This window comes from Bos taurus, chromosome 28 (assembly GCF_002263795.3).
Source record: "Bos taurus isolate L1 Dominette 01449 registration number 42190680 breed Hereford chromosome 28, ARS-UCD2.0, whole genome shotgun sequence".
NCBI classification, from domain to species: domain Eukaryota; kingdom Metazoa; phylum Chordata; class Mammalia; order Artiodactyla; family Bovidae; genus Bos; species Bos taurus.
Genome location: NC_037355.1, coordinates 36892962 through 36918614, shown reverse-complemented (window position 1 = coordinate 36918614; position 25653 = coordinate 36892962). Strand labels below are relative to the sequence as shown.

The 25653-nt window shown below is 43.1% G+C and overlaps 1 protein-coding gene across 6 annotated transcripts in view; it reads right to left on the bottom strand.

The window, feature by feature from the left end:
- The window catches only part of NRG3 (neuregulin 3), a 1237517-nt gene extending 1215133 nt beyond the window's left edge, over positions 1–22384 (bottom strand). For 5 of the 6 annotated variants that reach the window (XM_059882571.1, XM_059882573.1, XM_005226444.5 and 2 more), the window contains exon 1: positions 21348–22384. In XM_059882571.1, the coding sequence (XP_059738554.1) occupies positions 21348–22185 (838 nt within the window). In that variant the 5' untranslated portion in view covers positions 22186–22384. The remainder of the gene's footprint in view (positions 1–21347) is intronic. The other variant, NM_001205478.1, reaches the window with a different exon arrangement.
- Between the last annotated feature and the right edge of the window lie 3269 nt (positions 22385–25653).

Here is a 25653-nt window from a genome sequence, read left to right as displayed (position 1 = left end):
CAATGTTGTGTTCGTTTCTGCTGTACAATGAAGTGAATCACCTATATGCATACATACAAATCTCCCTCTGACTTCCCTCCCATCTCCCCGCCCCGCCTTTCCAGGTCATCACAGGGACCAAGCAGAGTTCCCTGCACTGCACTGTAGGTTCCCACCATCTGCTTTACACGTGGCAGTGCATACATGTCAGTCCCAATTTCCCAATCGCCCCACTCTCCCCATCACCCCATGTCCACATGTCCATTTTCTACACCTGAGCCTCTATTCCTGCCCTGGAAATAGGCCCATTTGTACCATTTTTCTAGATTTCACATATATGCATTAATATATGATATTTGTTTTCCTCTTTCTGACTTCACTCTGTATGACAGACTCTAGGTCTATCCACACCCCTACAAATGACCCGATTTTGTTCCTTTTTACCACTGAATAATATTCCATTGAATATATTCATATACCACATCTATACCCGTTCATTGGTTGATGGACATTTAGGTTGCTTCCATGTCTTGCCTATTGTAAATACTGCTGCAATGAACATTGGGATGCATGTTTACTTTAGAATGATGGTCTTCTCAGGGTATATGTGCAAGTAGTGGGGTGTTGGGTCAAATGGAATTTTTTAGTTTTTTAAGGAACCTCCATACTGTTCTCCATAGCGGCTATATCAAATTACATTCCCACCAACAGTGTAACAGGGTTCCCTTGTCTCCACATCCTTTCTATCATTTATCGTTTGTAGACTGTTTGATGATGACCTTTCTGGCTGGGGGGAGGTGATACCTCACTGTAGTTTTGATTTGCATTTCTTCAATAATTAGAGATGTTGAGTCAGCTTCTGAAGATGAGGAAACTGACAGACTTCATCAAGTTCAGATATCCAGTAAGAGGCAAAACTTGGACCCAATCTTCCAAACTTAACATCCACCACTATTTCTCCAGGACACACACTCACACACACGTGCATACAGCCTATAAACCACATCATTAAGAGTATAATATGAGCAAAAGAAAAAGAACAACTATTAAATGCATCCTAATTGCTGATTTTGAACGTAATTAGATGGTAATAGAACCAGGTAGTGGAAAACAAAGCAAAAAGTTAACATCCACTTTAAATGGAATCTGAAAAGTAGTCCATCAGATTTAACTGGTAGTTTCCCTTTGGGTAGCTGAAGTTAAGACTGCTGAAGGTATTTGAACTGATCATCTGAATATGCTTATCTGTCAATTTGGAGGTGTCATCAGAATTTATCAATCTGTTATATAACATTCTTGAGCTTTTTTTAATATAAAAAAAAAACCAATGTGATGTCATAGACACTATGCTAACTTGCCTTGATCCTAAAACTATAAGGCTCAAAGGACAGATCTGTCAATAATCAGCAAAGCCTTAACAGATTCAGATGTTTAATCCCAATCAAATGAATCAATCTCTTGCTTGAGTGTTAGGGATACACCAGCGAAGGGGCATCTCAGCCTGACAAATCTGTGCAGAAAATTGGAACATGGGGTCTCCCTGCTCCTCACAGAGAAGACTGAGCCAAAGGGAAGCAGATGCCAAAAAAGCAGGGGGTACAAGATGCTGGCCTGGCCCTGCTCTTTCTCAGGTGGCTCTCCTTTTATAATGTGACACCTGAAAATCTAGTGTCATGCAGTGATTTGATGCTCACCCACCTCTCCGCCACCCCTGGAGCGCACTGGGTTTCCGTGGCACTTATTAACGGGCACAGCAGCAGGCTGGTGGCTGGAGGCAGTGACTGTCAAGAGACCCAGGTGCAGAGCAGATGACGCCACTCTTCCCTGGAAGCTGAGCCTCATCTCCAGCTCCACATCCACACCATGGAGCAGAAGAGAGAACAGGAAACATTACTGTGCAGAGCACTGAAGATGTCCTGGACAGGACAGCCACGAAAAGGGCAGGGATAATGCCCAAGCATGTCTTCACTCAAGGAGAAATTTAAGCCCTCTGGACTTTTAGAAATTAATTTTTCTGACCTATGTGTGTCTGTGTGTTTAGGCTTGTGTTCTTTATCAGACTCTTACTAGCTATGTAAATGAATGTTTACTACAGCCACCTTGGGCTCCCCAGGTGGCTTAATGGTAAAGAATCACCTGCCAATACAAGAGACACAGAGACATGGGTTTGATCCCTGGGTGGGGAAGGTCCCCTGGAGTAGAAAATCCCACTCCAGTATTCTTGCTTGGAAAATTCCAAGCACAGAGGAGCCTCACAGGCTACAGTTCATAGGGTTGCAAAGAGTCACACACGACTAAGCACATACGCATTCATAAGTTAACATACAGGTTAACCTTTAGCCAACTAACCCAAGGGGCTATAGCCCCTAAGGTCACTTAGTCAAGAACAGCTGCACTTATTTGCTGACCCCTTTTGATGATGACCATGACAGTGACCTACCTTCTATCTACAACACTATTTCCAGGTTTTAAGGGGAAAAAAATTTTGTTATCACATTACCCTGGGCATCTTTGGTACTTCTGGTCCTCAGCATTTCCCGGCAGCATCCTCCGCTGGGATGAAGCTCTGAATGATGCAGAGAGGCATCTGGCCATACTGTGTATGCAGACAGGAAAGGCGTGGGAACCTCTCCATTGAAATCTACTTCCATTTTAATAACTTTCTAAAATGTTTACTCTCAAGACAGAACACCAACAAGATACTGTTTTAAAACTATCCTCTTATGCAGACATAGAGTGTGGACCCAGCAGGGGAAGGAGAAGGTGGGACAAACTGAGAAAGTAGCATGACATTACACGAGCATGTATAAAATAGACAGGTATTTTCCAGGAAGCTGATGTACAGCCAAGAAGCTAAGCCTGGTGCTCTGTGACGACCTAGAGGTGTGGCGTCGGGGTAGGAGGCTCAAGAGAGAGAGGATATATGCATACACACAGCTGATTCGCTTTGTTGTATAGCAGACGCCAACACAACACTGTAAAGCAATTACACTCTGATTTCTAAAAATTAAAACGAAGAATAAAACTATCCTGTTGGCAAAGGGTTTTTTTGTTGGTTGGTTGGTTTTACTGTCAATGATGTGTTAACGCCTATAAGAAAGGAGGGCAGGAGTTATGGAAACAATGGGCCTTCTGACATGATAAAGGCAACAAAGTAATTTGTTCCACTTTTCTGGATAAGAATTTAAGAATTTAGAATGAAAATGTAAGGGTTTTTTAGTTTTGCTTTGTTTTTTGCTGCATATATATTGGCCAAAAGTTTGCGATCCATCTGTGGATGTTCAGGGCAGATATTTGTATATAATAATGACCAAATTAGAACAAACCATATTCTCAACAGGTGATAAGCTCATTATATTTTTGTATATCCATATACATCAACCCAGAACCATTACAGATAGAATTTTAGGTACTCTAACATAGAAATATTTTAAAGTGGAAAAAGACAGCTGAAAGAGAGTTAGAGTATAATTTCATTTTTGAAAAAATATTAGTCTCATATTCAACAAAAAGATAACAATACTTGTCTTAGCCTGGATTACAGAACTGACTTTTATTTTCCTCTTCTTATATTTTCTAATTTTCTATACTGAAATGCCTTATTTAAAAATGAGGAAGGTGCTCTAAGAAAAAGATAAAATATTAATACTAGCCACCTCAAGTTTGAATTACACGTCACTCTGACTGTCACAGCTCAGAGCTCTGCTCTAACAGGATGGATGGAACCACATTCTGGTATTAAAATGTCCATGCCAACCAACATGTCAGGAAATAATAATGCCTTACATTTAGACACATTTGTAATATTGCTTTAGAAATACAACTAGTCCTCTGTGCTTGTAACACTCAGCAACCAAGAATTCTGTTTAATTCACGGAGAAAGGTATTGTGAGTCTTTCTGGAACTGGATTAATTTAATATTTTGTGTGTGTCAGTAACTCCTCCAGGCCTCCTTATACCTCTATTCATGGCATCTGTTTATTTTTACATATATATCCACATATACTTTGCAGTAACAGACCTACATCTGGCTACCAAGCTCTACATCTGTCAAGGGAAGGATAAGGAATTCTATTTTAAAGTTGGAAACAAGCAAAATTCCCTGGACTTTAGGATGTAATCAAGTCACACCTTTGTACTACACTGAAATATGGGGGTTACTAAATGCTTAACTACAAAATATCCCACCCCAAAAAACCCTGTGAATATATACACATGTGTATATGTATGAGAGCAAGAGAGAATGTGAGCTGGGGGTAAGGCAGGAAGAGAGCCAGAATTAGTAACTCAAAAATTCCACTAATATTATCATCTTAAATTTATAACACGGCTTCAGGGAATTTTGGTCATGAGGAGAGTTGAGGAATATCTTATCCGATAGCCTTATTTACAGAAGAATCTGAAATTCACAACCTGAGGAGTCTACCCTGAGGTCTCAAACAACTGAGTGGCAGCCGTAGACCTCCATTCCTAAAGCAGGTCCAGCAGCCTGCCTATTGTGCCTTAATCACTTTCCTTCCATTGAAAACCACTCTTCTAATTATCTTATTTTCCTTGGAAGCAAAAAAAAAAAAAAGGTAAGCATTAACAAGAGCATGCAAAGGAACACAAAGTTCCTTAGGGTGAGGCTCTCCCTAGGCTCCATGGAAAGGCTTCATCAGGTTCTTTGCATGGTGGACCATCACAAAGGAAGTGGTAGACTAGGTATACAGAGATTTTAAAAGCCTGGATAAGCGATAAACTTCCAGGTCCCTCCTCAGATGCCTGAGATAGGCTGTACTGCTCATACCGCAGTGCTACCCACACCAGACCTTAGACGGTGCTGTAGGCCATGCACTGAGCAGCTTTCCTTCTTTGAATCTCTCTCTCCCATGGGACAGGGCAACAACTCTTTTTCATCAAAAATATTCTAGAACATTCAAACAGCCTGATTTTCCTGGCATGAAAGCATCTCTGTTTGGGGAACGTCCAGAGGTTCAACTGATTGCATATAACTGACAACTATAAGGGTAAAGTGGACTTCCCAGCACTGAAGTGAAGAGCAATTGATGGAACGGCTCGAGTACACTTGCCAAAATGCACTATTTGTAATTTACTTGTATACAATTCTTCCCATGTCTCATAGCTGATATCTGGAAGAAATAAAGCAGTTCTAGCAGGGGAAACGGATGATTTCACTGGGCAAAATAAGGGTGTCTGGGGAAAGGTGAGAAAGTGACATGGCAAACTTCAGCAAAGGGTTTGAGTTTAGAAGTACCACTGGCCAAAGATCACCCTTCTCCATGGTTTGCTCTCAAAGAGACTCTCCTGCAGCATAAAGAGCTCCCTGACTGGCAATTTAATTCAATTTTCACAATGGGATGCAGTACATAAAGACGTTCCGTACCCGGCAATTAAAGTCTTCAAGCCCTAAAACTTAGATATGCAGCTTTTTTATGACAACCAGGATAAGAACACACATACTCACTGTGGACAACATTTAGCAGTTGTACTATACACTGTGGAGTACAAGAAAGCTGAGAGTTGCAAATTGGATGTATGCTTACGGTGTCTCCATTTTTGTACACGTGGATAAGAGAAAATGCAAACACTGTGATAAGAGTTAGTTTTGAAAAAGAAATCCAGATAATTTTTTAAAAGCCTATAAGGCTTTGCTCTGATAAAATCATTTTAATGTTTGCTTAATATCCATCTTTAATATCTGTGCTCAAATCAAATGTTTTAAATTATTGCATCCTAGCAGCCAAGTCCTTACCATTGGTAACACCATTTTTAAAAATTAATCAAAGGTTTCAAACGGTAAACAACTTTTGAAAGTTCCTCCCTTCCTCCACTCCAAAAAATATGAACTACTATTGCTCCAAGCCAAGTCAACTAGCTGAAAGGCATAAACCCCTCCTTGCCATTCAAGAAGATAATGGTTCAGACGCCAGTCCCCACAGAATTTAGATGCCCAAAGCCTATCAGATGGTCCCAGGCAGAAGGAAGTGCGCTTAGCAAGCAATATGTTCTACTGGACCTTTCCTCTCTAGGGTTAACATTTTTGTGTTATCTAGTGATTTAGAAGTAATAGAGCTCTTTAGACTTTTATAACACTCAGCCACTTGCAGTGCGTTGTAGGAAACAGCATTTCATTATTTATCATAAATTACTCAGAGCTGCTCAGATCAAAGACGAGCATCAATGTGGTAGCACGGAAGGTCACTGAGAAGCTTACAAAACCAAATGATAAAGCGGAAACACAAATTTGATACTGACTTTGTTACAGCTTTGCTGCCTTCCTTTCAAAGATCTCTTCTAATCAAATACACAAAGCCTCAACAAATAACTAAAAAAAAAAAAAAAAATTACCTTTATCTACGTCAAAAAAATAGTGAAAATATTCCAAGCAAATAACACTAGTATGTGTCAGCTGGCTTTATTATAAACGTTGACATCAGCGAAAATTATCTGATCAGTGAGAACAGCAGAGATACCACTGGCTCTTAATACTAATTTAACATTTGCACTTAAGCACAGTGTTATAGCCCCTCTATCCGGTAACAAGGAGCAGCCAAATGAGCTGGCAAGAGTGATGAATCTGATTCTAATCCAAAGTTCTTTATGGTGAACAAGGTGAGGTGACACAACTTATTTTAGCTGTCAGTATGTAAATAACCAGGTGTAGCTCCTGCATCTACAACAGACTCTACCTGGCAGGCCAGGAAAGCAAGAGCCTCACATTACAGCCATGATCCTCAGGGCTCCCGAGGCAGCGGCATCTTTGCCTCTCAGTCCTCACCGTGCAGTGAGTGCACACAGGGAATCAACAGAGCCTCTGCCTTTTGAAGGCCATACAGTGTCAGCAGTGCTCCATCCCAAAGGTGCTGAGTGGCTTCTGGAAAGAAGACCTCAGATGGAATCAGAGGGGCGGCATGGCAATCAATTTATAGAGGAGATTTTTGCCTCCAGAAAATCTGAAGTCCCAGGTTAATTTAGGTGAGGCAGTAGAATCAAGCAGATCCTCTTGTTATTCTCCTTGTGTCTCCACTTGCAAATTTTTAGATACTTGAAAGATACTATTTTGGGTTAAATCGAGGGCTGTGTTGATGTGACTGTGGACAAAACTAAACATTTTAACACACACCAATTCTACAGATTCTTGCAGCACTTTGAAGAGGCAGTGGAATGAAGTCAATACTTAAACAGATTCAGCGCTAGTCAAGGACCCTATCTAAATGACACGGGACAAATAGTGATCACTGACCTAGAGCCAGACGTCCTGGAATGTGAAGTCGAGTGGGCCTTAGAAAGCATCACTACGAACAAAGCTAGTGGAGGTGATAGAATTCCAGTTGAGCTATTCCAAATCCTGAAAGATGATGCTGTGAAAGTGCTGCACTCAATATGCCGGCAAATTTGGAAGACTCAGCAGTGGCCACAGGACTGGAAAAGGTCACTTTTCATCCCAATCCCAAAGAAAGGCAATGCCAAAGAATGCTCAAACTACCGCACAGTTGCAGTCATCTCACACGCTAGTAAAGTCATGCTCAAAATTCTCCAAGCCAGGCTTCAGCAATATGTGAACCGTGAACTTCCTGATGTTCAAGCTGGTTTTAGAAAAGGCAGAGGAACCAGAGATCAAATTGCCAACATCCGCTGGATCATGGAAAAAGCAAGAGAGTTCCAGAAAAACATCTATTTCTGCTTTATTGACTATGCCAAAGCCTTTGACTGTGTGGATCACAATAAACTGTGGAAAATTCTGAAAGAGATGGGAATACCAGACCACCTGATCTGCCTCTTGAGAAATCTGTATGCAGGTCAGGAAGCAACAATTAGAACTGGACATGGAACAACATACTGGTTCCAAATAGGAAAAGGAGTTCGTCAAGGCTGTATATTGTCACCCTGTTTATTTAACTTATACGCAGAGTACATCATGAGAAACGCTGGACTGGAAGAAACACAAGCTGGAATCAAGATTGCCAGGAGAAATATCAATAACCTCAGATATGCAGATGACACCACCCTTATGGCAGAAAGTGAAGAGGAACTACAAAGCCTCTTGGTGAAGGTGAAAGAGGAGAGTGAAAAAGTTGGCTTAAAGCTCAACATTCAGAAAACGAAGATCATGGCATCTGGCCCCATCACTTCATGGGAAATAGATGGGGAAATAGTGGAAACAATGTCAGACTTTATTTTTCTGGGCTCCAAAATCACTGCAGATGGTGACTGCAGCCATGAAATTAAAAGACGCTTACTCCTTGGAAGGAAAGTTATGACCAACCTAGATAGCATATTCAAAAGCAGAGACATTACTTTGCCAACAAAGGTCCGTCTAGTCAAGGCTATGGTTTTTCCTGTGGTCATGTATAGATATGAGAGTTGGACTGTGAAGAAGGCTGAGTGCCGAAGAATTGATGCTTTTGAACTGTGGTGTTGGAGAAGACTCTTGAGAGTCCCTTGGACTGCAAGGAGATCCAACCAGTCCATTCCGAAGGAGATCAGCCCTGGGATTTCTTTGGAAGGAATGATGCTAAAGCTGAAACTCCAGTACTTTGGCCACCTCATGCGAAAAGTTGACTCATTGGAAAAGACTCTGATGCTGGGAGGGATTGGGGGCAAGAGGAGAAGGGGACGACAGAGGATGAGATGGCTGGATGGCATCACTGATTCGATGGACATGAGTCTGAGTGAACTCCGGGGGTTGGTGATGGACAGGGAGGCCTGGCGTGCTGCGATTTATGGGGTCACAAAGAGTCAGACATGACTGAGCGACTGATCTGATCTGATCTGATTTGTCCCTCCCTCTAAGTCATCCTAGAGACCCTGTATCTTGTGAAATTAACACAGATTATTGTGCAATTCCTTGAACCAACCCTGACTGTGACTTCCCAGGATAGCCTAGCTAAGTTCTCTCAAGCCCTCCCTCCAAATCAGACCCTGCCCTAAGGAATAGGTGAGGCTGTTTCATTAATTCCAAGAGGCCATCTTTGCCCACTAGGCCAGACACACAGATGTAAAGCCAGTTGTTACTTCCCTTTAAAGTAGTAACCTGCTTGTTAATGACCTTTTACTACCGTGGCCTCACTTGGCCTTTTCTCTGCCAAGACACTCTCCCTTGAACCTACCTATGTCTGCCCTGATCACTACTTTCTGAAAAGATCTCATATATTTCTCAGCTGGAATCGCATACTTCACTTAATTATTTGCTGGAATATAAGTTGTGACCTCGACAAAATCATAAATGCAGATCATGAACTAGCTTTCTCATGTATCGCACACTCTAACGCTGGCAGAACTGTATAAAGTCACTCTTAGAAACAAGTATGGCTTACACGTGTAAGATGGGTAAAAAGTGAGATAATGTATGCTATATCCGAAACGCTCCTGATATGGATGAAAGAAAATCTTATATAATATAAGGTATCCATTCAGAAGGACCTAAGTTAAAAAGGAGCATCTCTAAGGCGTCTCACTAAGCCAAGAACAAAAGAAGCTGCTGACGCCAGGAAGACCCTCTTTGCCTTTTCTAGACTGTGAGACATGCGCAACTAACATGGAGAGTTATAATCCAGTGTCTATAAATGGGACAGCCCACGTGTGCAGGTCACCACCCTGGGAATATGAAGTGTTGGTCAAAGGAATGTTTTGAAAGATGTCTTTTATAAAACCAAGTTTGTACTGATGTATACAAAAAGTGCACAAATCATAAGCATGCAGCTCGATGAATTGTGGTGAACAGAGCTCACCTACGACATTAGTATCCTGATCATTAATATTTTCCCAATACCCCCCAAATCCCATATCTTGGGTTTCCTTCCAGTCACTATCTTGACTCCTAATGTTTAATATTATATACACAGAATCACTTTTTGTTCTCTTTTTGCTCACCAAAGTATCGATATTTGCCAGCTATCTTAAAAGACTGAGCACAACTCCTGATCAAATTAAAGACCAGGTCTCCCAGAAATCACCTCTTTTCACTGGCCTTTGGAATTGTTCTATCTGTAGACAACCACCTAACTTTACCATGTGAGTAAACACCATTTGACTCACTGAGAGGATTACAGTATCCAATAAAGCTTTGAATTGGGCATCCCACCTGTTAGTTATGTGATCTAAGTCCTCTCTGACAAGACCCAGTGCTACAAATTAGCCTTTTCATTTTCCCGTCATTTCATCCTTAAAATAGATCAGGCAATTGATTAGTATACCCCAAATTGGTTGATATCTATAGGTTATATCCATCCTTAGCAATACTTCTAAAGTCTGACCGACTTTGGCAAGCTTCAAAAGCCATTAAGTAATACAGTAAAACTATCACTTTTTTTATCCTTATAAAATCAAGGCTAATAATCCAAGGTCCAGGGTAAGACACTGCCTTCAATAAGGCATTATTCCCCATGAGCAATGAAATTTGTTTGTATTTCTCCACATCTGCATTTCACAGCAACTCAGCTCAGACAACACTTTAATGCTGACATCATCAATGAAGACACAAACTCTTAGACTAGAAAAAATCTTTACAGAACCATGACCAACAATTGAATTGATTCATGGATTTTATTCTTCACTTTATCAAAAGCTTAATAACTTCTAATTAGAGAGATAATTCATGACCATTAAATAAAACTTAGAAACTACAGCAAAGTACAATAAATTAAATGACCTTTCTATTCCACAATCCAGAAATCATTAGCACTAACAGTTCTGTATACTTCCCTTGATTACAGTTACTATTTATTAAATCTATTATTAATAACTGATGTAGCTCTATGTAACTGGCATCTTATATAATTTTCTACCCCAAAGGTTAAATATTTTCCAGTATATTTAAACAACTAAAAAACACAATTTAATGGCTTTGTAAATCTATCACATGGGTAAAGTAAAACTTATCTTATTTCTTTTATTTGTACCTAAAACTTATAGATGTACATTCACTTGCCAAATATTTGGTTATGGTATTCAAAGCTTTTCACTGAATAAATTTTGGTTACCTTTCTTGTGAAAAACCATACCTCAAATATCTACTGAGGAATTCACTGAGCAATGAGAAGTTAAAGCTGTATGTAAAACAATCCAAGTGCATATTTCTTATGACATATGTATTTTCTCTTAAACTTGCCCACAATTTATTCAACAAGCATTTTTTAAGTAACTTCTCTCTATGGAGTGTATCCAAAGTAATCAACCTAGTTCTAATAGAAACCACAGTTAATTTATAGCTTTGAATATTGTTTAAATACATTACCTAATTACAGTAACAAGAACAACCAGCATAAATAGGTTTGTGAGGAGCTAATATACAACTAACACTTGGTAAATATATCTCTCATTTGTTGAAGGCAGGAGCCCTATCAGCTGTGGATGTCCAGCATTAAAAGGGGGCATTTGTCAGTTTTTTAATACAGAAGAGAGTCTCATACAGAAAACTCAATTAAATGGAATTCAGTCAAGACAGTGTTTAAGTTTAAAAATAAAATAAAATTAAAAAAAAAAAGAAAAAGAAAAAAAAAAAAAAGACAGTGTTTAATATAAACATTTCTATACCCCATTTTCACTTTTCTATCCCAGAGTCTAGATTTTGTCACCATGCTGATAAAAATTCTTGGTTAACAACAAGTTTGGGTAAGCAATCTCATTTCCTCTCTTCTTTAAGAGTGCAGTCGTCATTCTTAGTCTATGAGATCCATTCACAGTCTTTGGGATTTTGACAACACAGGCTTCCTGACATTACAGCACTCCTACCCTTCAGCAGAAAAACTGCCTGGTGGCTCAGATGTGCCCCCAAGGCGGGAGACCTGGGTTCCATCCCTGGTTTGGGAGGATCCCCTGGAGAAGGGAATGGCAACCCACTCCACTATTCTGGCCTGGGAAATCCCATGGACAAAGAGGAGCCTCACAGGGGTTGCAAAGAGCCGGACACAGCTGAGCGATTAAGACTTTCACTTTACCCTTCTGCATAGCTATTCGAAGACTCTGTAACTTGATCGCAGTATTTGATCTATTTCTGTTTTCTTTTTATGAGTTTGCAAAAGTAGGAAATCCCAATCATTTTTCAGTTTAACCTTCAGGATATTTGTTCTTAGGGACCCTTGGTACATAGCAAAGTCAAACAAGTAAGTAATGATTGGGTCCAGTTGTTGGTACCCGTGGCAGACCATCAAGGTCTCACCAAACTTCTTAGTAATGCAGGCTAGTCAATGGTGGGTACCTTGCAGGATAGTTCCAGGAGGGAATTCAGATGCTCTGTGGGAAACACTGTATATGCGCAACATCCAACATTTACTTGGTAGGGTAGGTATTTTAAGCCTCAAGGCTATTACTTCAAAGGCTCCCGGACACATTTCCATGGGCCACTCTCAGCATACAATGCAGTAACTACTGCAATCAAAAGCAAGTTTAGAGTGAGCAGAGAAGAAAATTTTGGCTAAATTTCAGGAAGCAGAGAAATAAAGTCTGTTACTATTTTCTGTCATTGTTCTATTGAATCACCTACAAGCAGCCACAGGAGGAAATTAGAGAGTTAAGATCAAGGAATAGAAGTTTAGAGGAACACATTCTTTATCTTTTTTGAAATACATCCTAAATATCTCCTTGGACTGGAAACCAGGGCAATTTCTCTGGTTACAAAGGCTCCCTTTACTATAGCAAAGAACAGGTATGAGCAGATATGCCATTTACGCAGTTAAAAATGGCAAATGTCACTGGTTATGAGCTAAGGGCTTGAAAGAGATAATGAGCATAGATATATCAACCTTGTGTCAGTCAATGTCTTAGGATCTGGAGTGGGAAGCGATTACCTGTAAAATGATCTTCCGATGTTCCCGATTTTTCAAAACGATGCCACTTACGTATGTCCTAGGCAAATTATACAACCAATTTAAGCCCAGCTCAATTAACCTGCATAATTCAGATAATCAGACTAGGCTATAGGGCTAGATGACTGTCTTTCAATCCTTGTTTCAATAAGCATATAAGACAAAATATGTAAAGTGTGAACCCTCCTGGCACACAGTAAAATTCCAGAAATGACAGCTCTAGTCGTTCTTACCTATATTCTCAAGCCCCTTCTAAGACTGAGATTCTGTCAAGACATCTTTCCCATTTCTAAAAGTAAAATTCAGAGCACAGAAATCAATTAGAGTCTGCTCCCAAAATGATGACGGAGTGATTTTCTCTTAGTGAAATTCTAACTCCCTGGCAATTGACTGGAAGAGCAGGCCAGTGGTCATAAGTAATCATGGAAGGGTATCTTAGGAAGTAGGCTAATATGCTGAAGAATTCTTATCAAATGCTTAGCATAAAAATTCTCTTCTCACTCACAGATTTAGAATGAACTCATGGTTACCAGACAGGGGAGGATGAGAAGGGACAGTTAAGGAGTTTTGAGTCAACATGTACACCCTGCTATATTTAAAATGGATAAGCAACAAGGCCCTACTGTATAGCACAGGGAGCTCTGCTTAATACGATGTGGCAGCATGGATGAAGGGGAATTTGGGGAGAATGGATAAACGAATATATATGGCTGAGTTCCTTTGCTGTCCACCTGAAACTATTATAACATTGTTAATTGACTATAAGGCAATGGCACCCCACTCCAGTACTCTTGCCTGGAAAATCCCATGGATGGAGGAGCCTGGTGCGCTGCAGTCCATGGGGTCGCTAAGAGTCGGACACGACTGAGCGCCTTCACTTTCACTTTTCACTTTCATGCACTGGAGGAGGAAACGGCAACCCACTCCAGTGTTCTTGCCTGGGGAATCCCAGGGACGGCAGGGCCTGGTGGGCTGCCATCTCTGGGGTCACACAGAGTCGGACACGACTGAAGCGACTTAGCAGCAGCAGCAGCAACATAACATAAAAAGCTAAAAAGAAAAGTCTCTGCTCATAATTCTGGCTATACTGTATCACTGCTAAAGCAGTTACATGGATTCAGAAGACTTCTTTTCCTGCTCCTACACAGTGTATACTGCATCCATGATACACTATCATGTCTAGGAAAAGTCCTCAAAGACAAAATCATCATTGGAAGCTGCTTAACTTCTATTATTAAACTAAATTCTGAATTCAGTTTGCAGGCTTGTTTTTGACTAGCCTCTTTTTATGCCTGGAAATGGCAAGCTATGATTTATGTACAATCACCAACCTGTCTTGAAAAATAAAGGCTCATAACAAAAAGAAGTAATACTGTGAAATATAATTCAGGATGAAGGTTCCAACAAACATAGACTTGAAGCAAGATGTTTTCAAAATGCTAATATTAAAGTTCCCTGACGTACAAAAGCATCTATCTAAAAGAGCTCTTTGATGCACAAGCAACCCATTAATCCTCTGGAACCTAAACCGCAATAACCCCTAAATTAAGAGGGGGAAGAGAATGCAACGCAGACATCACATGTTTTTACTAACGTGCTCTCTAAATTCCAAAGATTCAATGACAATAAGACAGTGTGGGAAGGGAACAAAAAAGGAGCCATGAGGGCATCCTTTGTTTCATCAAAAATTTTCAGAATTTTGTTGGTTTCAGATTTCCAGATAATTATAATTCAATAATCTCTCCCATTTTCTCTCAAATTTCAGTTCCTCTTTTGAAGAAACATATGTGCAAAACAGATTGCAAAACTATCTACTAAGCAAAGGATGAGAAATGGTGGGTTCCAGTTTGTGACTAAGCTTTCAGGGTGATTCGAGGGAGATTTCTACACCATATTCCACTGTGTGTGCCAGGGTACCAGAGAGGAATACAGGAGAGATCCAGGGGCATGCAAGCAAAATCATCCCTCACTGTAACGGCAGATTCCTCAAGTCACGTAGCAAATGAGCTCCAACATTTCAGCTGAATTCAATGGTCTGCTGTGGTTTTAGATGAAAATACCCAGCCTATCCATTTTCCATCTCTACTGACATAAAAACAGTAGAGTATTTGCAGCTTATAGGCTCTTTCAGAAGTGGTATATGAAGCAGGTTATTATCATCACCCCCTCATTATCCCAGAGGAAGAAGTTAAAATTCAGAGAGATTAAGCTGGTTCTTTGGGGTTCACAGTTATCACAGGATTCAAGGCTACAGGGTTTTTTTTTTTTTGGATTTTTTTCTCCAGATGCTATTTTCCCTCCCAGTAAAGTTCCTAAAATATATGGTCATGGCTGACTTACATTTACAATACTATTACCTATAAAGGAGATACTTTCCCAACCCTTAGCCAGCTGTCACCACCCCAGTGTAACGAACTTAGGGCCACGGCACGGTGAGAAAGTCACAGCCAGCAAGCCAACCTGCAGGATGCCTGCATACCTCTGCGACTTCTTTTTGGGCTGTGTGCTCACCAACACTCAGTGTGGGTATCAAACCTGTTCATGCCAGTTGTTCTTACTATAATTATGTTGTTTAGTTAAATTTTATGTAAGCCAATGGCGTATGATTGCGGAAATGAAAGATAATTGTAGTTTCTATTCAATTATAGCTTTATGTTTTGAAACTCCAAATGGAGAGTTGCTGGGGGGAAAAAAAGGAAAAGAAAGAAAATTACTTTGAATTATATGAGCAAAAAAATTGTAAAAGAAAAAGAAAACCTATAAAAGATTCCCAGGGCAGGGGGGATATTAGAATATCAATGAAAAATCTGGTTGAAATTCCTTCACCAGTATCTTTGCAGAAGAAACAAGTAATTAGAAGAGTAGCATATGGAAAAGAAAAAGAAAAAGATGCTAAGCCCAAACTAAGAGATATAATTTTTTTTTAAAAATGCCTACATTAAGGTATGGGAGAATGAATGTGTTGTATATATTTGAACTTTTAAGTTTACTTAAAGTTTTATTTTTCTGGTTTTTAAACAATTACTTTTATAGATGTTTTAAATTAACCAATTAACCACCAGCATAGTAATACCCCAATCAACATTTAATAGTCATTAAAATAAATTTTAAAATGAAAACATGGCATTATGAAAAGAATGGATATAATAATGCATGTTCAATCTACAATTAGTTGTTTCATGGACTCAGATAATAGGTACTGTCAAAATCAGTATATTTGTACATCAATCTGTGTGGGACAATAAATGGTCATTAGTTTTCCATCAAGTTTTTTGAATCTTCAAAAAATTTTTTTAATTAAAAAAGTAAATACCAAGACAGTTTGATTATCTCAATTGCATCAATAGGTATAATTTTTTTCCCTTAACTTTCTTTATCAACCTAGTCAAACATGGCTTACCAAAAAGGTTGACTTTTAAAACAACTTGAAACAACATGGCAAGGTTAAGCATATCTAAGAAAATTTCCTGTAATGACTACTGTTTATACGATAAGCTAAGGAAATAAAAAGTAAGATAAAATAATCAAAAGTCTGTAAGGGGCCTTCAGACAGAGCCATGATTCAAATCTATAAAAGACTGGGTAAGGAAGGAGTCCCTAAGTCCTCAGAGAAAAAGTTGTAAAAATGCAAAACCAAACCATGTGTCCTAAGACTTTCATTAATAAGCCCATGAATGGATTTAGGTACATTTCCATCCTGGTATCCCAAAGCTTTAAATTGAGTCTCTTTCTCCCTCCTGCCTTCCATATGTACATGGTTCTGGAGGAAACACTTTTTTGAGTACAGACAAGTAAAATCTCTAGACTCCAAAAATGTCTCAGTGGTATTTGCCAACGCAGTACCAGCTCTGTGCCTCACCCAACACAAAAGTCTGAAGATAAAAACAGGTTCATGGGGAGAAAAATGAATTCTAGTTCTATTCACAAGCAATTCAAATGCAGTTTTCAGACTTAGATTTATGGCTCTTTCTTTGCTCTTATATATTTCAGGGCCAGCTTTCATGTTCCACTTTCTACACCTCAGATAGAATATTGAGATATGTTTAGCACTGGATATGAGAGGTTATGAGGAAAGAATTTCTACATAAGAAGGTAGATGAAAATCATCCTCCTTTTCATTGTGGTGTGTAGATGAGGAGGAGCTGAGAAAGCACGCCAGAGAGGAAGAGACAGTTTGTTCTTCTAAACACCAGACCGCCTAGGATGGCACTGCTTTCCAACTCGGCATCAACACTTGATTATGGTTTGACCTGGATGTAGAAACGGTGGTTGCTTTACTAACCTAAAGTAAAGAGAGAAGCTGCCACACACCAGCTTTTTTTGAAGTTTTTGTTTTTCTTTCTGACAAACATGTAGATCAACACTGTGTTTAAACACTGTGTTTAAAAAAAAAAAAAGGCTATCCGGGAAATTGCACAGACCAGAGGTGTCTGGAGTCACCAATCAAGCATGCAAAAGGAACGTTCTCTTAGCGCTCCCAACCCCTTCTGTCTCAGTCATGAGGAACAGAGGAGGAAGACTGAAACCACAGCCTTAAGGCTCTGAGGCCAGATTAAAAATGGTTCTAAAAACAACCTTACCGGTTCTATGCCCACACCCCTGCCTGCCTCTTTTTCTCCTGTTAGGACCATGAAGCACAACATAAGTGTCAGAAATGTACAATGCACAGCATAATTGACTAAAGCAGAAGAGTCTCATAATCCTGTGTGAAGGCCAGAGGAAATCAAAATGTACTCAAGCTGCAACATGTGCTCATAAAAAACCTCTCAATTGGATTTCATAAGAAATATTGATCTCGAACTCTGAATCCTCTCACTGTGGTTACCCCATATGGTTGGGGTGAGTCCTTTCTATGCTGGAATTCCTTTGATGGCCCCAATTCACGTGGAGAAAAGACAACATAGGAGTAACTTTAAACAAATTGTACTTGAGGCTGTTTATAAAGCAACTCCGAGTACTCTTGCTGAAAGACTGAAGATGTTTAAAAAGAATAGATAATAAAACTGTCAATGTTATCAATGGAATGCTCCAAAATGACGTTTGGGATAAAGTCTGATTTAAACATTTGGTTATACTAAAACTGTCATCCTACCATGTTTAAACATCAATGATACACTTTACATTTATTTCACTACTAAATATACTACTCAAGATTTGTGATCTTACTCACTGGAATAAGCTATATACCTTCCAAACATGACCCAAAGAATAATCCATTATAAGTGGTTGTGTTTAGTACTTGAATTTAGCCAAGATCTAGTCTTCTGTTAAGTATCTGTTAAAGGGTGTTTTCTGCTGAGTAAAACAACAATCCACATTTGCACTGACAACATTCTACACACACATACGCATTTCAAGTGTGAAAATACAATTCAATGTGCCCTAAAAGGATGTTTATACACTGGTCAAAATTACTGTCTCTCTACTGTCTGCAGTACACCTCCCTTTGGACTAAAAGATTTGTAAACTAACCCTACACTTACAGCTGCAGAGACATTTTGTAGGAAATAATCTCTTAGAGGCAGTATGTTCAAGATGTTTGTTTTTAAAGCATCTGAAGGAAAGGCAAGTCCTGGGAATCCAAGATACCCCAGTAACACAGAAGAATGTTTTGGTCTGGCTCACGTTCTGAAAGTTGGAAGTGGGAAGAGTCCACTTCCAAGCCCCTCTCCTCCTCCACCTTGCAAGTTCAAGCTTTCTTTGCTATTAATCCTACAGAAAATCAGAAGCAATCTCCTAAACTGGGTCTTCTCATAGCAAATATAACTTTTGCTTACAAAAATCCTATTACTCATTTGCAAGTGTGTTTATTCTAGAGTGAACCAGCCTCTTCCACTCCAAAGAGCTACACTACCTTTACAGACAGTATCCTTCTGATTGACCTAAGATAAACACAAAGACTCATTCTACAAGCCTTGTGTTCAATTCAAAAGCACAGACCCTGGCAATTTCAGAATTTGTGAGACAGTCTCAAGAAAAAAAAAGCATCACTGTCAGCTGTCTTCAGGGGCTAAAATACAACCCATGACTTTCATTTGGAAAAAAAATAAAAGAAAAAGCATCTACTGAAGTCTAAAGGTAGGAGCTAGGAAAAAAGGGGACTTTCTCTCCTGGGAACTTTGGTGGCATAATCAAAACAAGTGAAAAATATTAATGCAAGATATTCAGGCCATTCTTCAGCAGTGTTGATGATCCCTCAAATGAAACCTTTATTTCCTTTTGTTAATCACCCTGCGATCTTGTACTCAAAAAATAATTAAATTATCATTTTTCTTTAAATTACCATACAAACTGCCTATTTAAACTCATCTTTTATGGAAACTACATAATCTTCCTTTCATTAAAATTTCCCTTGTTGATATAGACAAACCAGGTCAGTTTCTGCTGGATTTCCACACTCGTAAATCCCTTAATTCAACTCTTTGCCGGAGGTTTAAAAAAGAGCAGGAGCTGAGCCTCAGATACACATAAAACAAATACTGCTTATATGTCTAAGTGAACATTGACACCATTTACAGGTTCCCCCCTCCCTTTTCCTTAGGGCTGAGAGCCCTGTCAATAATCATTATTTATTAAACACACTGCCATTCCCTTCTACAGAATGTAGGAAGGGAGCATGAAGGGGTAGAAATAATTATCTTGGGCTTTTCTTTAAAGACCTCCAGAATGGAAAGCAAGGAAATCAATTGAGAAAGAATATGAAATATCCCCTATATTCAACCCTCCCCCGACATACACAGAAGGCTGAGAAGTATACCAATACTCCATTATTTATATCAACTGTACCAAGAGACCAAAAAAAAAAAAAAACTGGGGTCTTAGGATAAACGCATCTATTTTCAATCCACTGAATGTTCACACATACACTTGCACATCCTTTACCCATCCACCAAACTCAAGCAGCTAGATTTGCTGAGAGAAGCCTCTACACACCTCCTGGGAAAATGTGCTCTCGAAAATTACTGCTTCAGCCAAAGGAGAGAGAAGCAGCAAGTTACCGGCTTGCCTGCCATTCTGCTTTGTGGCAGATTCTCTTCATTCCCCTCTCCTCCCTGTCTCCCAATTTATCTTTTTAGCCTTTTTTTCCCCCCCAAAGCAGAGTAAAAACATCAGGAATGTCTCTCCTTGGACTTTAGCCTCAACAAATCAAAAAAAAAAAGTTTCAAAGGTTAAATACCACCCCAGATAAAACCATAGGTCAGGGAAATGAAAATTTCCCAGATGACTGGAAGCTTGGTATTCCTACTCAAGAGTTAATGATGATGATGAACACTCTTCCTTTCCCTCCAGATGCTGTGGCTCAAAACAGAAATACAGCGTAAGGAAGGCAGAGCCAGGCAGTTTGGGGAGAAAAGCCTTGCATAGAACTTGAACTGGCAGGCTGGGGGGTTTGTCCTAAATAACCTTCACAGGTTGCAAACTGTTCTCAGATCCTGATCCACAGTCAGATTAAGAGGCTGCCTAAAATTTCCTTAGAATAAGAACGAGGTGGGGTAGTGGGAGAGTGGTGGGAGGCCAATTAGTCATCTGAAACATTTAAAAAGATACAGAGGAAATACACACCTCCCAGACAGGCAGAAAGCTCTCATGCCTGGGGTAACTGACCAGTGCTGGCAGCAACTGAGACACGGTTGAAGAAGCTATATTCAAAGAGTGACCTGTTTCAAAGGAGTTGGATTTTCTCATCCTTGCAGGGAACTCTGTCCCATTTTGCCTAAATTTTTCAGGCATAAGGGAGGGGAGACGAGGTTCACACCCCACCTTTGGGAAATGAACAAAGCAAATGCTTGGCAGAGCTGAAAAAACTCCTCCTCCCAGAGAAAAGGCAGCTCCGCAGGGCTCCCTTCATAATTCCCCTTAGTTAACTCACTCTCGGCAGACAGAATCCTTTCTACACCTCGGAATGTTCACGGGCAGGGTAGGCGGTTATCAGTTTAGCCCTCCGCCATGGTTCGCCTCCTTTCCCTACCTCCCACAATGGCTTCTAATTAACCCTTCCTGGTCCCTGCCCGGGTCAGGGCTGCTGGAAGTGCCTACAGCTTCACTGTACCAACATCTCCATCAAATGACCACACACAACCCCCAGCCCACCCCCACACGGACACAACTTCCCTCCGCGGTTTAACGTCGGTCAATGCATGTGCATTTCTTTCGCTGCTTTCTACATGCAGGGAAAGGGCTCCGTCCTTTGGGGAAGGCCCTCCCTCCCTCCCCAGCTCTCACCAGGAGCTGGATCCCAGAACTCGACAGCAGGTCTGCAGTGAAGAGGGATCGCACTGGCTTTAACCCCTTGAAGGGAGTTAGTTCTCATTTGGGACCCAGTGAAGTAGGGCCCATGGAGCCTGGCTGACAATCTCCCTCTGCTTCATTCCACCTTTTCCCCTCACAGGGGAAAAGGCCGGCACCTTTTTCCTCCCCTGTGGCCAGTTTTAATTCTCTCACTCTATGTTCCAATCCGGGCTGGGGATGAAGGATGCTAGAAGCGGCGAGGGGAAAAGACAGCAGGAGGGCAGAATGGAAACTCAGTAGTAAATCAGAGTTTAGAGAGTGTTTACTTACGAAATTTGGGGCTGGTGCTAGTTTGTGGCGTGGTGGTGGTGGTGGTGGTGGTAGAGGAGGAGGACGAGGAGGAAGAGGAGGAGGCAGCATCTTGAAAAGGAGACAGAGTCCAGGAGGGAGTAGAATCGTGAAGGTAGGAGGAGGTAGCATATGCCGCAGTGGGCCAGGAGGGCATGGCCTGGGTACTGGGGGTTCCTGGCACCGGGGGTCGGGAGCCCGGAGTGCTGCTACTAAAGAAAGGGGCTGTCGTGGGCAAGACCGTCGGGGGGGCCGCGGTGTTCCGTGCCGTGGTGGAGCGCGGGCTGGCCCGGATGGGCACCCGGTGCCCGGGGAAGCGAGTGGGCGCCCGCGTGATGGTAGTCAGGCGGGTGCTAATCCGGTTGGGCGTCCTGGAAGAGGCGGCGCCGCCAGCGAAGGGGGTGGCGGGGGACGTGGTGGAGGTGGTCGTGGTGGTGGTCTCCATGGCCTTGGGGAAGGAGCTGGGCTTGGAGAGGAAGAAGGGGTCCTGGCCCATCCCCTTGGAGTCCACCAGGTCGGTGGGCACGTATTCCTTGACGGAGCCCACCACGATCCATTTGAGCAGCATGAGGCTGAGCCCCAGGCCGATGAAGCCGATGAACAGAGGCACCACGCACAGCCACGTCTGCTGCCGGTTCCACACGATGCAGTCGCTACAGCGTAACTCCCGGGGGGGCTCGGCCGCCCCTTCGCCGCCGCCGTCCGGGCCCCCGCCCGCCGCCGCCGCCGCCGCCGCAGCCGCCGCGGTGCCCTCCTCGGCCGAGGCGGCGGCTGCCGAAGCGGCTCCAGGTGGCGAGGCAGCGGCCGCCCCTTCACTCATCCTAGGAGCCGGTCTTCACCTTCGCCCCCCCGAGGGCCGCGCCAGAGGCATGGGGCCGCGCGGGCCGGGCGCGGGCGCGGGCTCCGGCGGCGGCGGGCTCGGGCGCAGGCAGCGGCCGCGGCGGCCGCATGCAAATCGGCTCCCTGCCCCCACGCCCCTCCCCCCGAGAGGCGGGCGGCGGGCGGGGAGGAGAGGAGCGGGGGAGGGGACGCGGGCCGGGGAGGGGGCGGCGAGGAGCGCGGAAGAGGGGCGAGACGGGCCCCCGGCACCGCCGGCCGGTCAGGGAGCGGCGGGGCGCGTCTGCTGCCCGCCAAGCGGCCTCCTGCGCGCCGGGGCCCCGCGTCTGCTGCTGCTGTTGCTGCTACTGCTGCTGCTGCTGCCCGCCGCCTGCAAGCGCTCCAGCCGCGCCGGCATCCTCGGGGAGCCGCACCCGGCCCGCTCCCCCGGGCGCCCGCCCGCGCCGCCTCTGGGCCTCGCGCCGCCTTCAGGGGCCGAGCCGGCCGCCCGCGGCACGCCGGGCGCTGGAGAGCCGCATTCCGACACAGGGGGCCGGCCTGGCCGCCGCCGCACGCCCGGCCCGCCGCGCCGCGTTCCTCGGCGGCTGCTCCGCGAGTCCGGGCGGCAAGGTGCACCTGTTCTTCAGCCGGCCCGCAGCCAACCCTCGGCCAGCACTGTCTGCGAAAGACCAATCCGAGCGCAGCGCGGAGGGCGAGCGGCCGGGCTCGCCTCGCTCCCGCCGCCTGCGGCTCGGCGCCGGCGCCGCTGCCCAAGAGAGTCAAACTCCAGCGAGCTGCGCCGCCGCGAGCCCGGGGCCGGGGACGCACGGGGTTGTCCGCGGAGGGTGCTGTCCGACCCGCCGCGGAGGGAATCCCGTCAGCCCGCAGAAGATTCGGGCACTGCCCGGCGCCTCTGCCCGTTCACACTCCCAAGTGGGAGACGCGAAACGGAAGACCCCGTCGGGGATCCCGGGAAACAGGGACCCCGGGCGGGAGGCGACTCCAGGCGGGCGCTGGCAGGCAGGCGGGTGCGGTGTGCGCGAAGCCGCGGCGGACGGGCTGGGCTTCTGGCAGAGTAGCGCCTCCCACCAACACCCAATGGTGGTTTCTTTACGGGTACAAGATAAATAAATGATCCAAGCAAACCCCACTTGGAAGTGGCAAAAGCAGCTCCCGACCCGCGGATTGTGAGCCCCTCTCCTTGCGGGTGCAGTGGGGTCAGAGCCTGAAGCTGCGGGGCGAGAGAGCTGGGGTGTGTGCGCGTGGGAGGGTGTCTGTGCGCTTCTCTGCGTGAAGGCGGGCGCTGCTAGATGCAGAGCCCTTTCTCTCCGACTTCCTAAAAGAGATGCTGGTGAAACAGACCTTTGTGCAGTTACACCTGGCAGATACCTCGTAGCCGATTTGTGATAAGTTACCTTTTAAAATATTGTCTAAATGTAGATGTACGTGCAAGTGCACACGTCACAGGACAACTGATTGTGAAAGGTAACATTTTAGACGATTCGGGTTGGTATACAAAATTCTTTCTTTTCTCTTCCTTTGAATAGAAAGGCACCTGTGTACCTGTGTCTGAAGAGCAGTGTAGGACCAGCCTAAGAAGGAGGGATGAGGGGGTAAAGAGCCAGCATCAGCATGGTTTATGCTGATGGTGCAAAACCTCGCTAGTCATCTCTTCCCAGATTTCCTGGTCTAAAGTGGAAACCGGAAAGATGTTTTTACAAGCTCTAAGACAGAGAGGTTGAGGATGGCAGCCTTCCAATACACCTCCCTGCACTGTATGATTGGCGCTGATGATGAAAACAGCGTTCTCTTGGCTTGTAATAGTTTCCCCAAAGATGAAGTTTTCCAGGTATCCATTTTATTCACAGGTGGAGAGCCGAACAGCACAGTGAAAAGACTGCAAGAAGAGGATACATTGAAACAGGAAGCCCCTGGGATTTAGTGCCTATCAGAATATTTTGAACAGACATGGTTAATAAATTACTTTTGATGGCAGTAATGCGGCTGTCACCTCTTCTAGGTTTAACATTAAGATTTTCCCCATAGGAAAGCTTTTGATTTTTAGTTTGATAGAACATGCTTTAATCCAGTAGTGCTGAGTTAGTTACAAAAACTGCACGTGGAAAAAAAAAAAAAAACGCACACACACAAGCCCTGGAATCTATATGCGTTCATCTTTCCATCAGTGAGTACTATTAATACAGTTTTATATTATGTAGAATGTAGGTATTATAGTTTCATATCCTAGGTGAGAAAAACAGAGGCCCAGGGCGACTTTATTGCTTACAGGGAGCAGAGCTCATATTTGAGTCCCTGTCTTCAGAGCCTGAGTGTGAAGCTCTTTGTCCAGCGTTGTACAAATGCAAGGCACAGTTCTCTTAAGTGAAAATTGACCCAGTCTCTACCATCTGTGGGTGCTGGGCAGTTACTGGCCAATCTTTCCTGTGTCGCAAGTGAAAGTTAGCTTTCACACAAATATTGTTAAATTATAGCAGGTGCTGCTCTTGAGCATATAAGACTGAAAATTACTTTTCCAAAACATTATTAATTCATTGGTCCCCCATTATTCCTATGGCCCTTCCATTCTTCCTTCCCCACTGAAATAAATCTAGTGTACAAAAAGGGATGTTGTAATGCTGCTGTGGGGCAAATGCTCCCCTGAAATTGCATTTACACAAAACTCCCCCCATGTTGTCTCAGTGCTCCACAATGCCTTCTTCATCTACCTCTCAAACTCCCTCCACTTCTCATTTCCACTTGGCTTTAACAGCTTATTCACGGTTCCCTGATCAGCTCATTTTCTCCCAACTCCCAAGCCTCTGTACTTGACTACCCATTAGCTTCTCTCATGGTGAACATCATCACTAGTGGAAAAAGGTAAAGAGAAAGAAAAAAAAAAAAAAAAGAGCTCATTACTTTGATAGCCTTGTACTGGGGACCAGGTTGTATCAGCCCGTCTAAAAATCTCTGGCTGGTATAATCATTAATTTGCAGTTTCACTGTGAGGCTTCCTCGTAGCAGGTGGTAAGCACTAGAACTAGAATTGGGGGTAGAGGGTTCCACCGCTGAGTGAAGGACAAGTGGTAGACACTCTCACTGCCAATGAGCAGCCAGCTGCTCGGTCCCATGGTAAGGCAGAGTCCCAGTTTGGTGACTCACAGCTCCCTGAAGCAGAACTCTGGCCAAAGAGTTTCACACTCAGGTTCTGAAGACAGAGACTCAAGTATGAGCTCTGCTCCCTGTAAGCAATAAAGTCACCCTGGGCCTCTTGTTTTTCTCACCTAGGACATTAAACTATAATACTACATTCTACATAATATAAAATTGTATAGCTAAATGTATTAATACTACTCACTGATGGCATCTTTTCACCATGACTTTTAAAATACACTAGAAGCCAGCTTTCAGAGAAGGCAATGGCACCCCACTCCAGTACTCTTGCCTGGAAAATCCCATGGATGAAGGAGCCGGG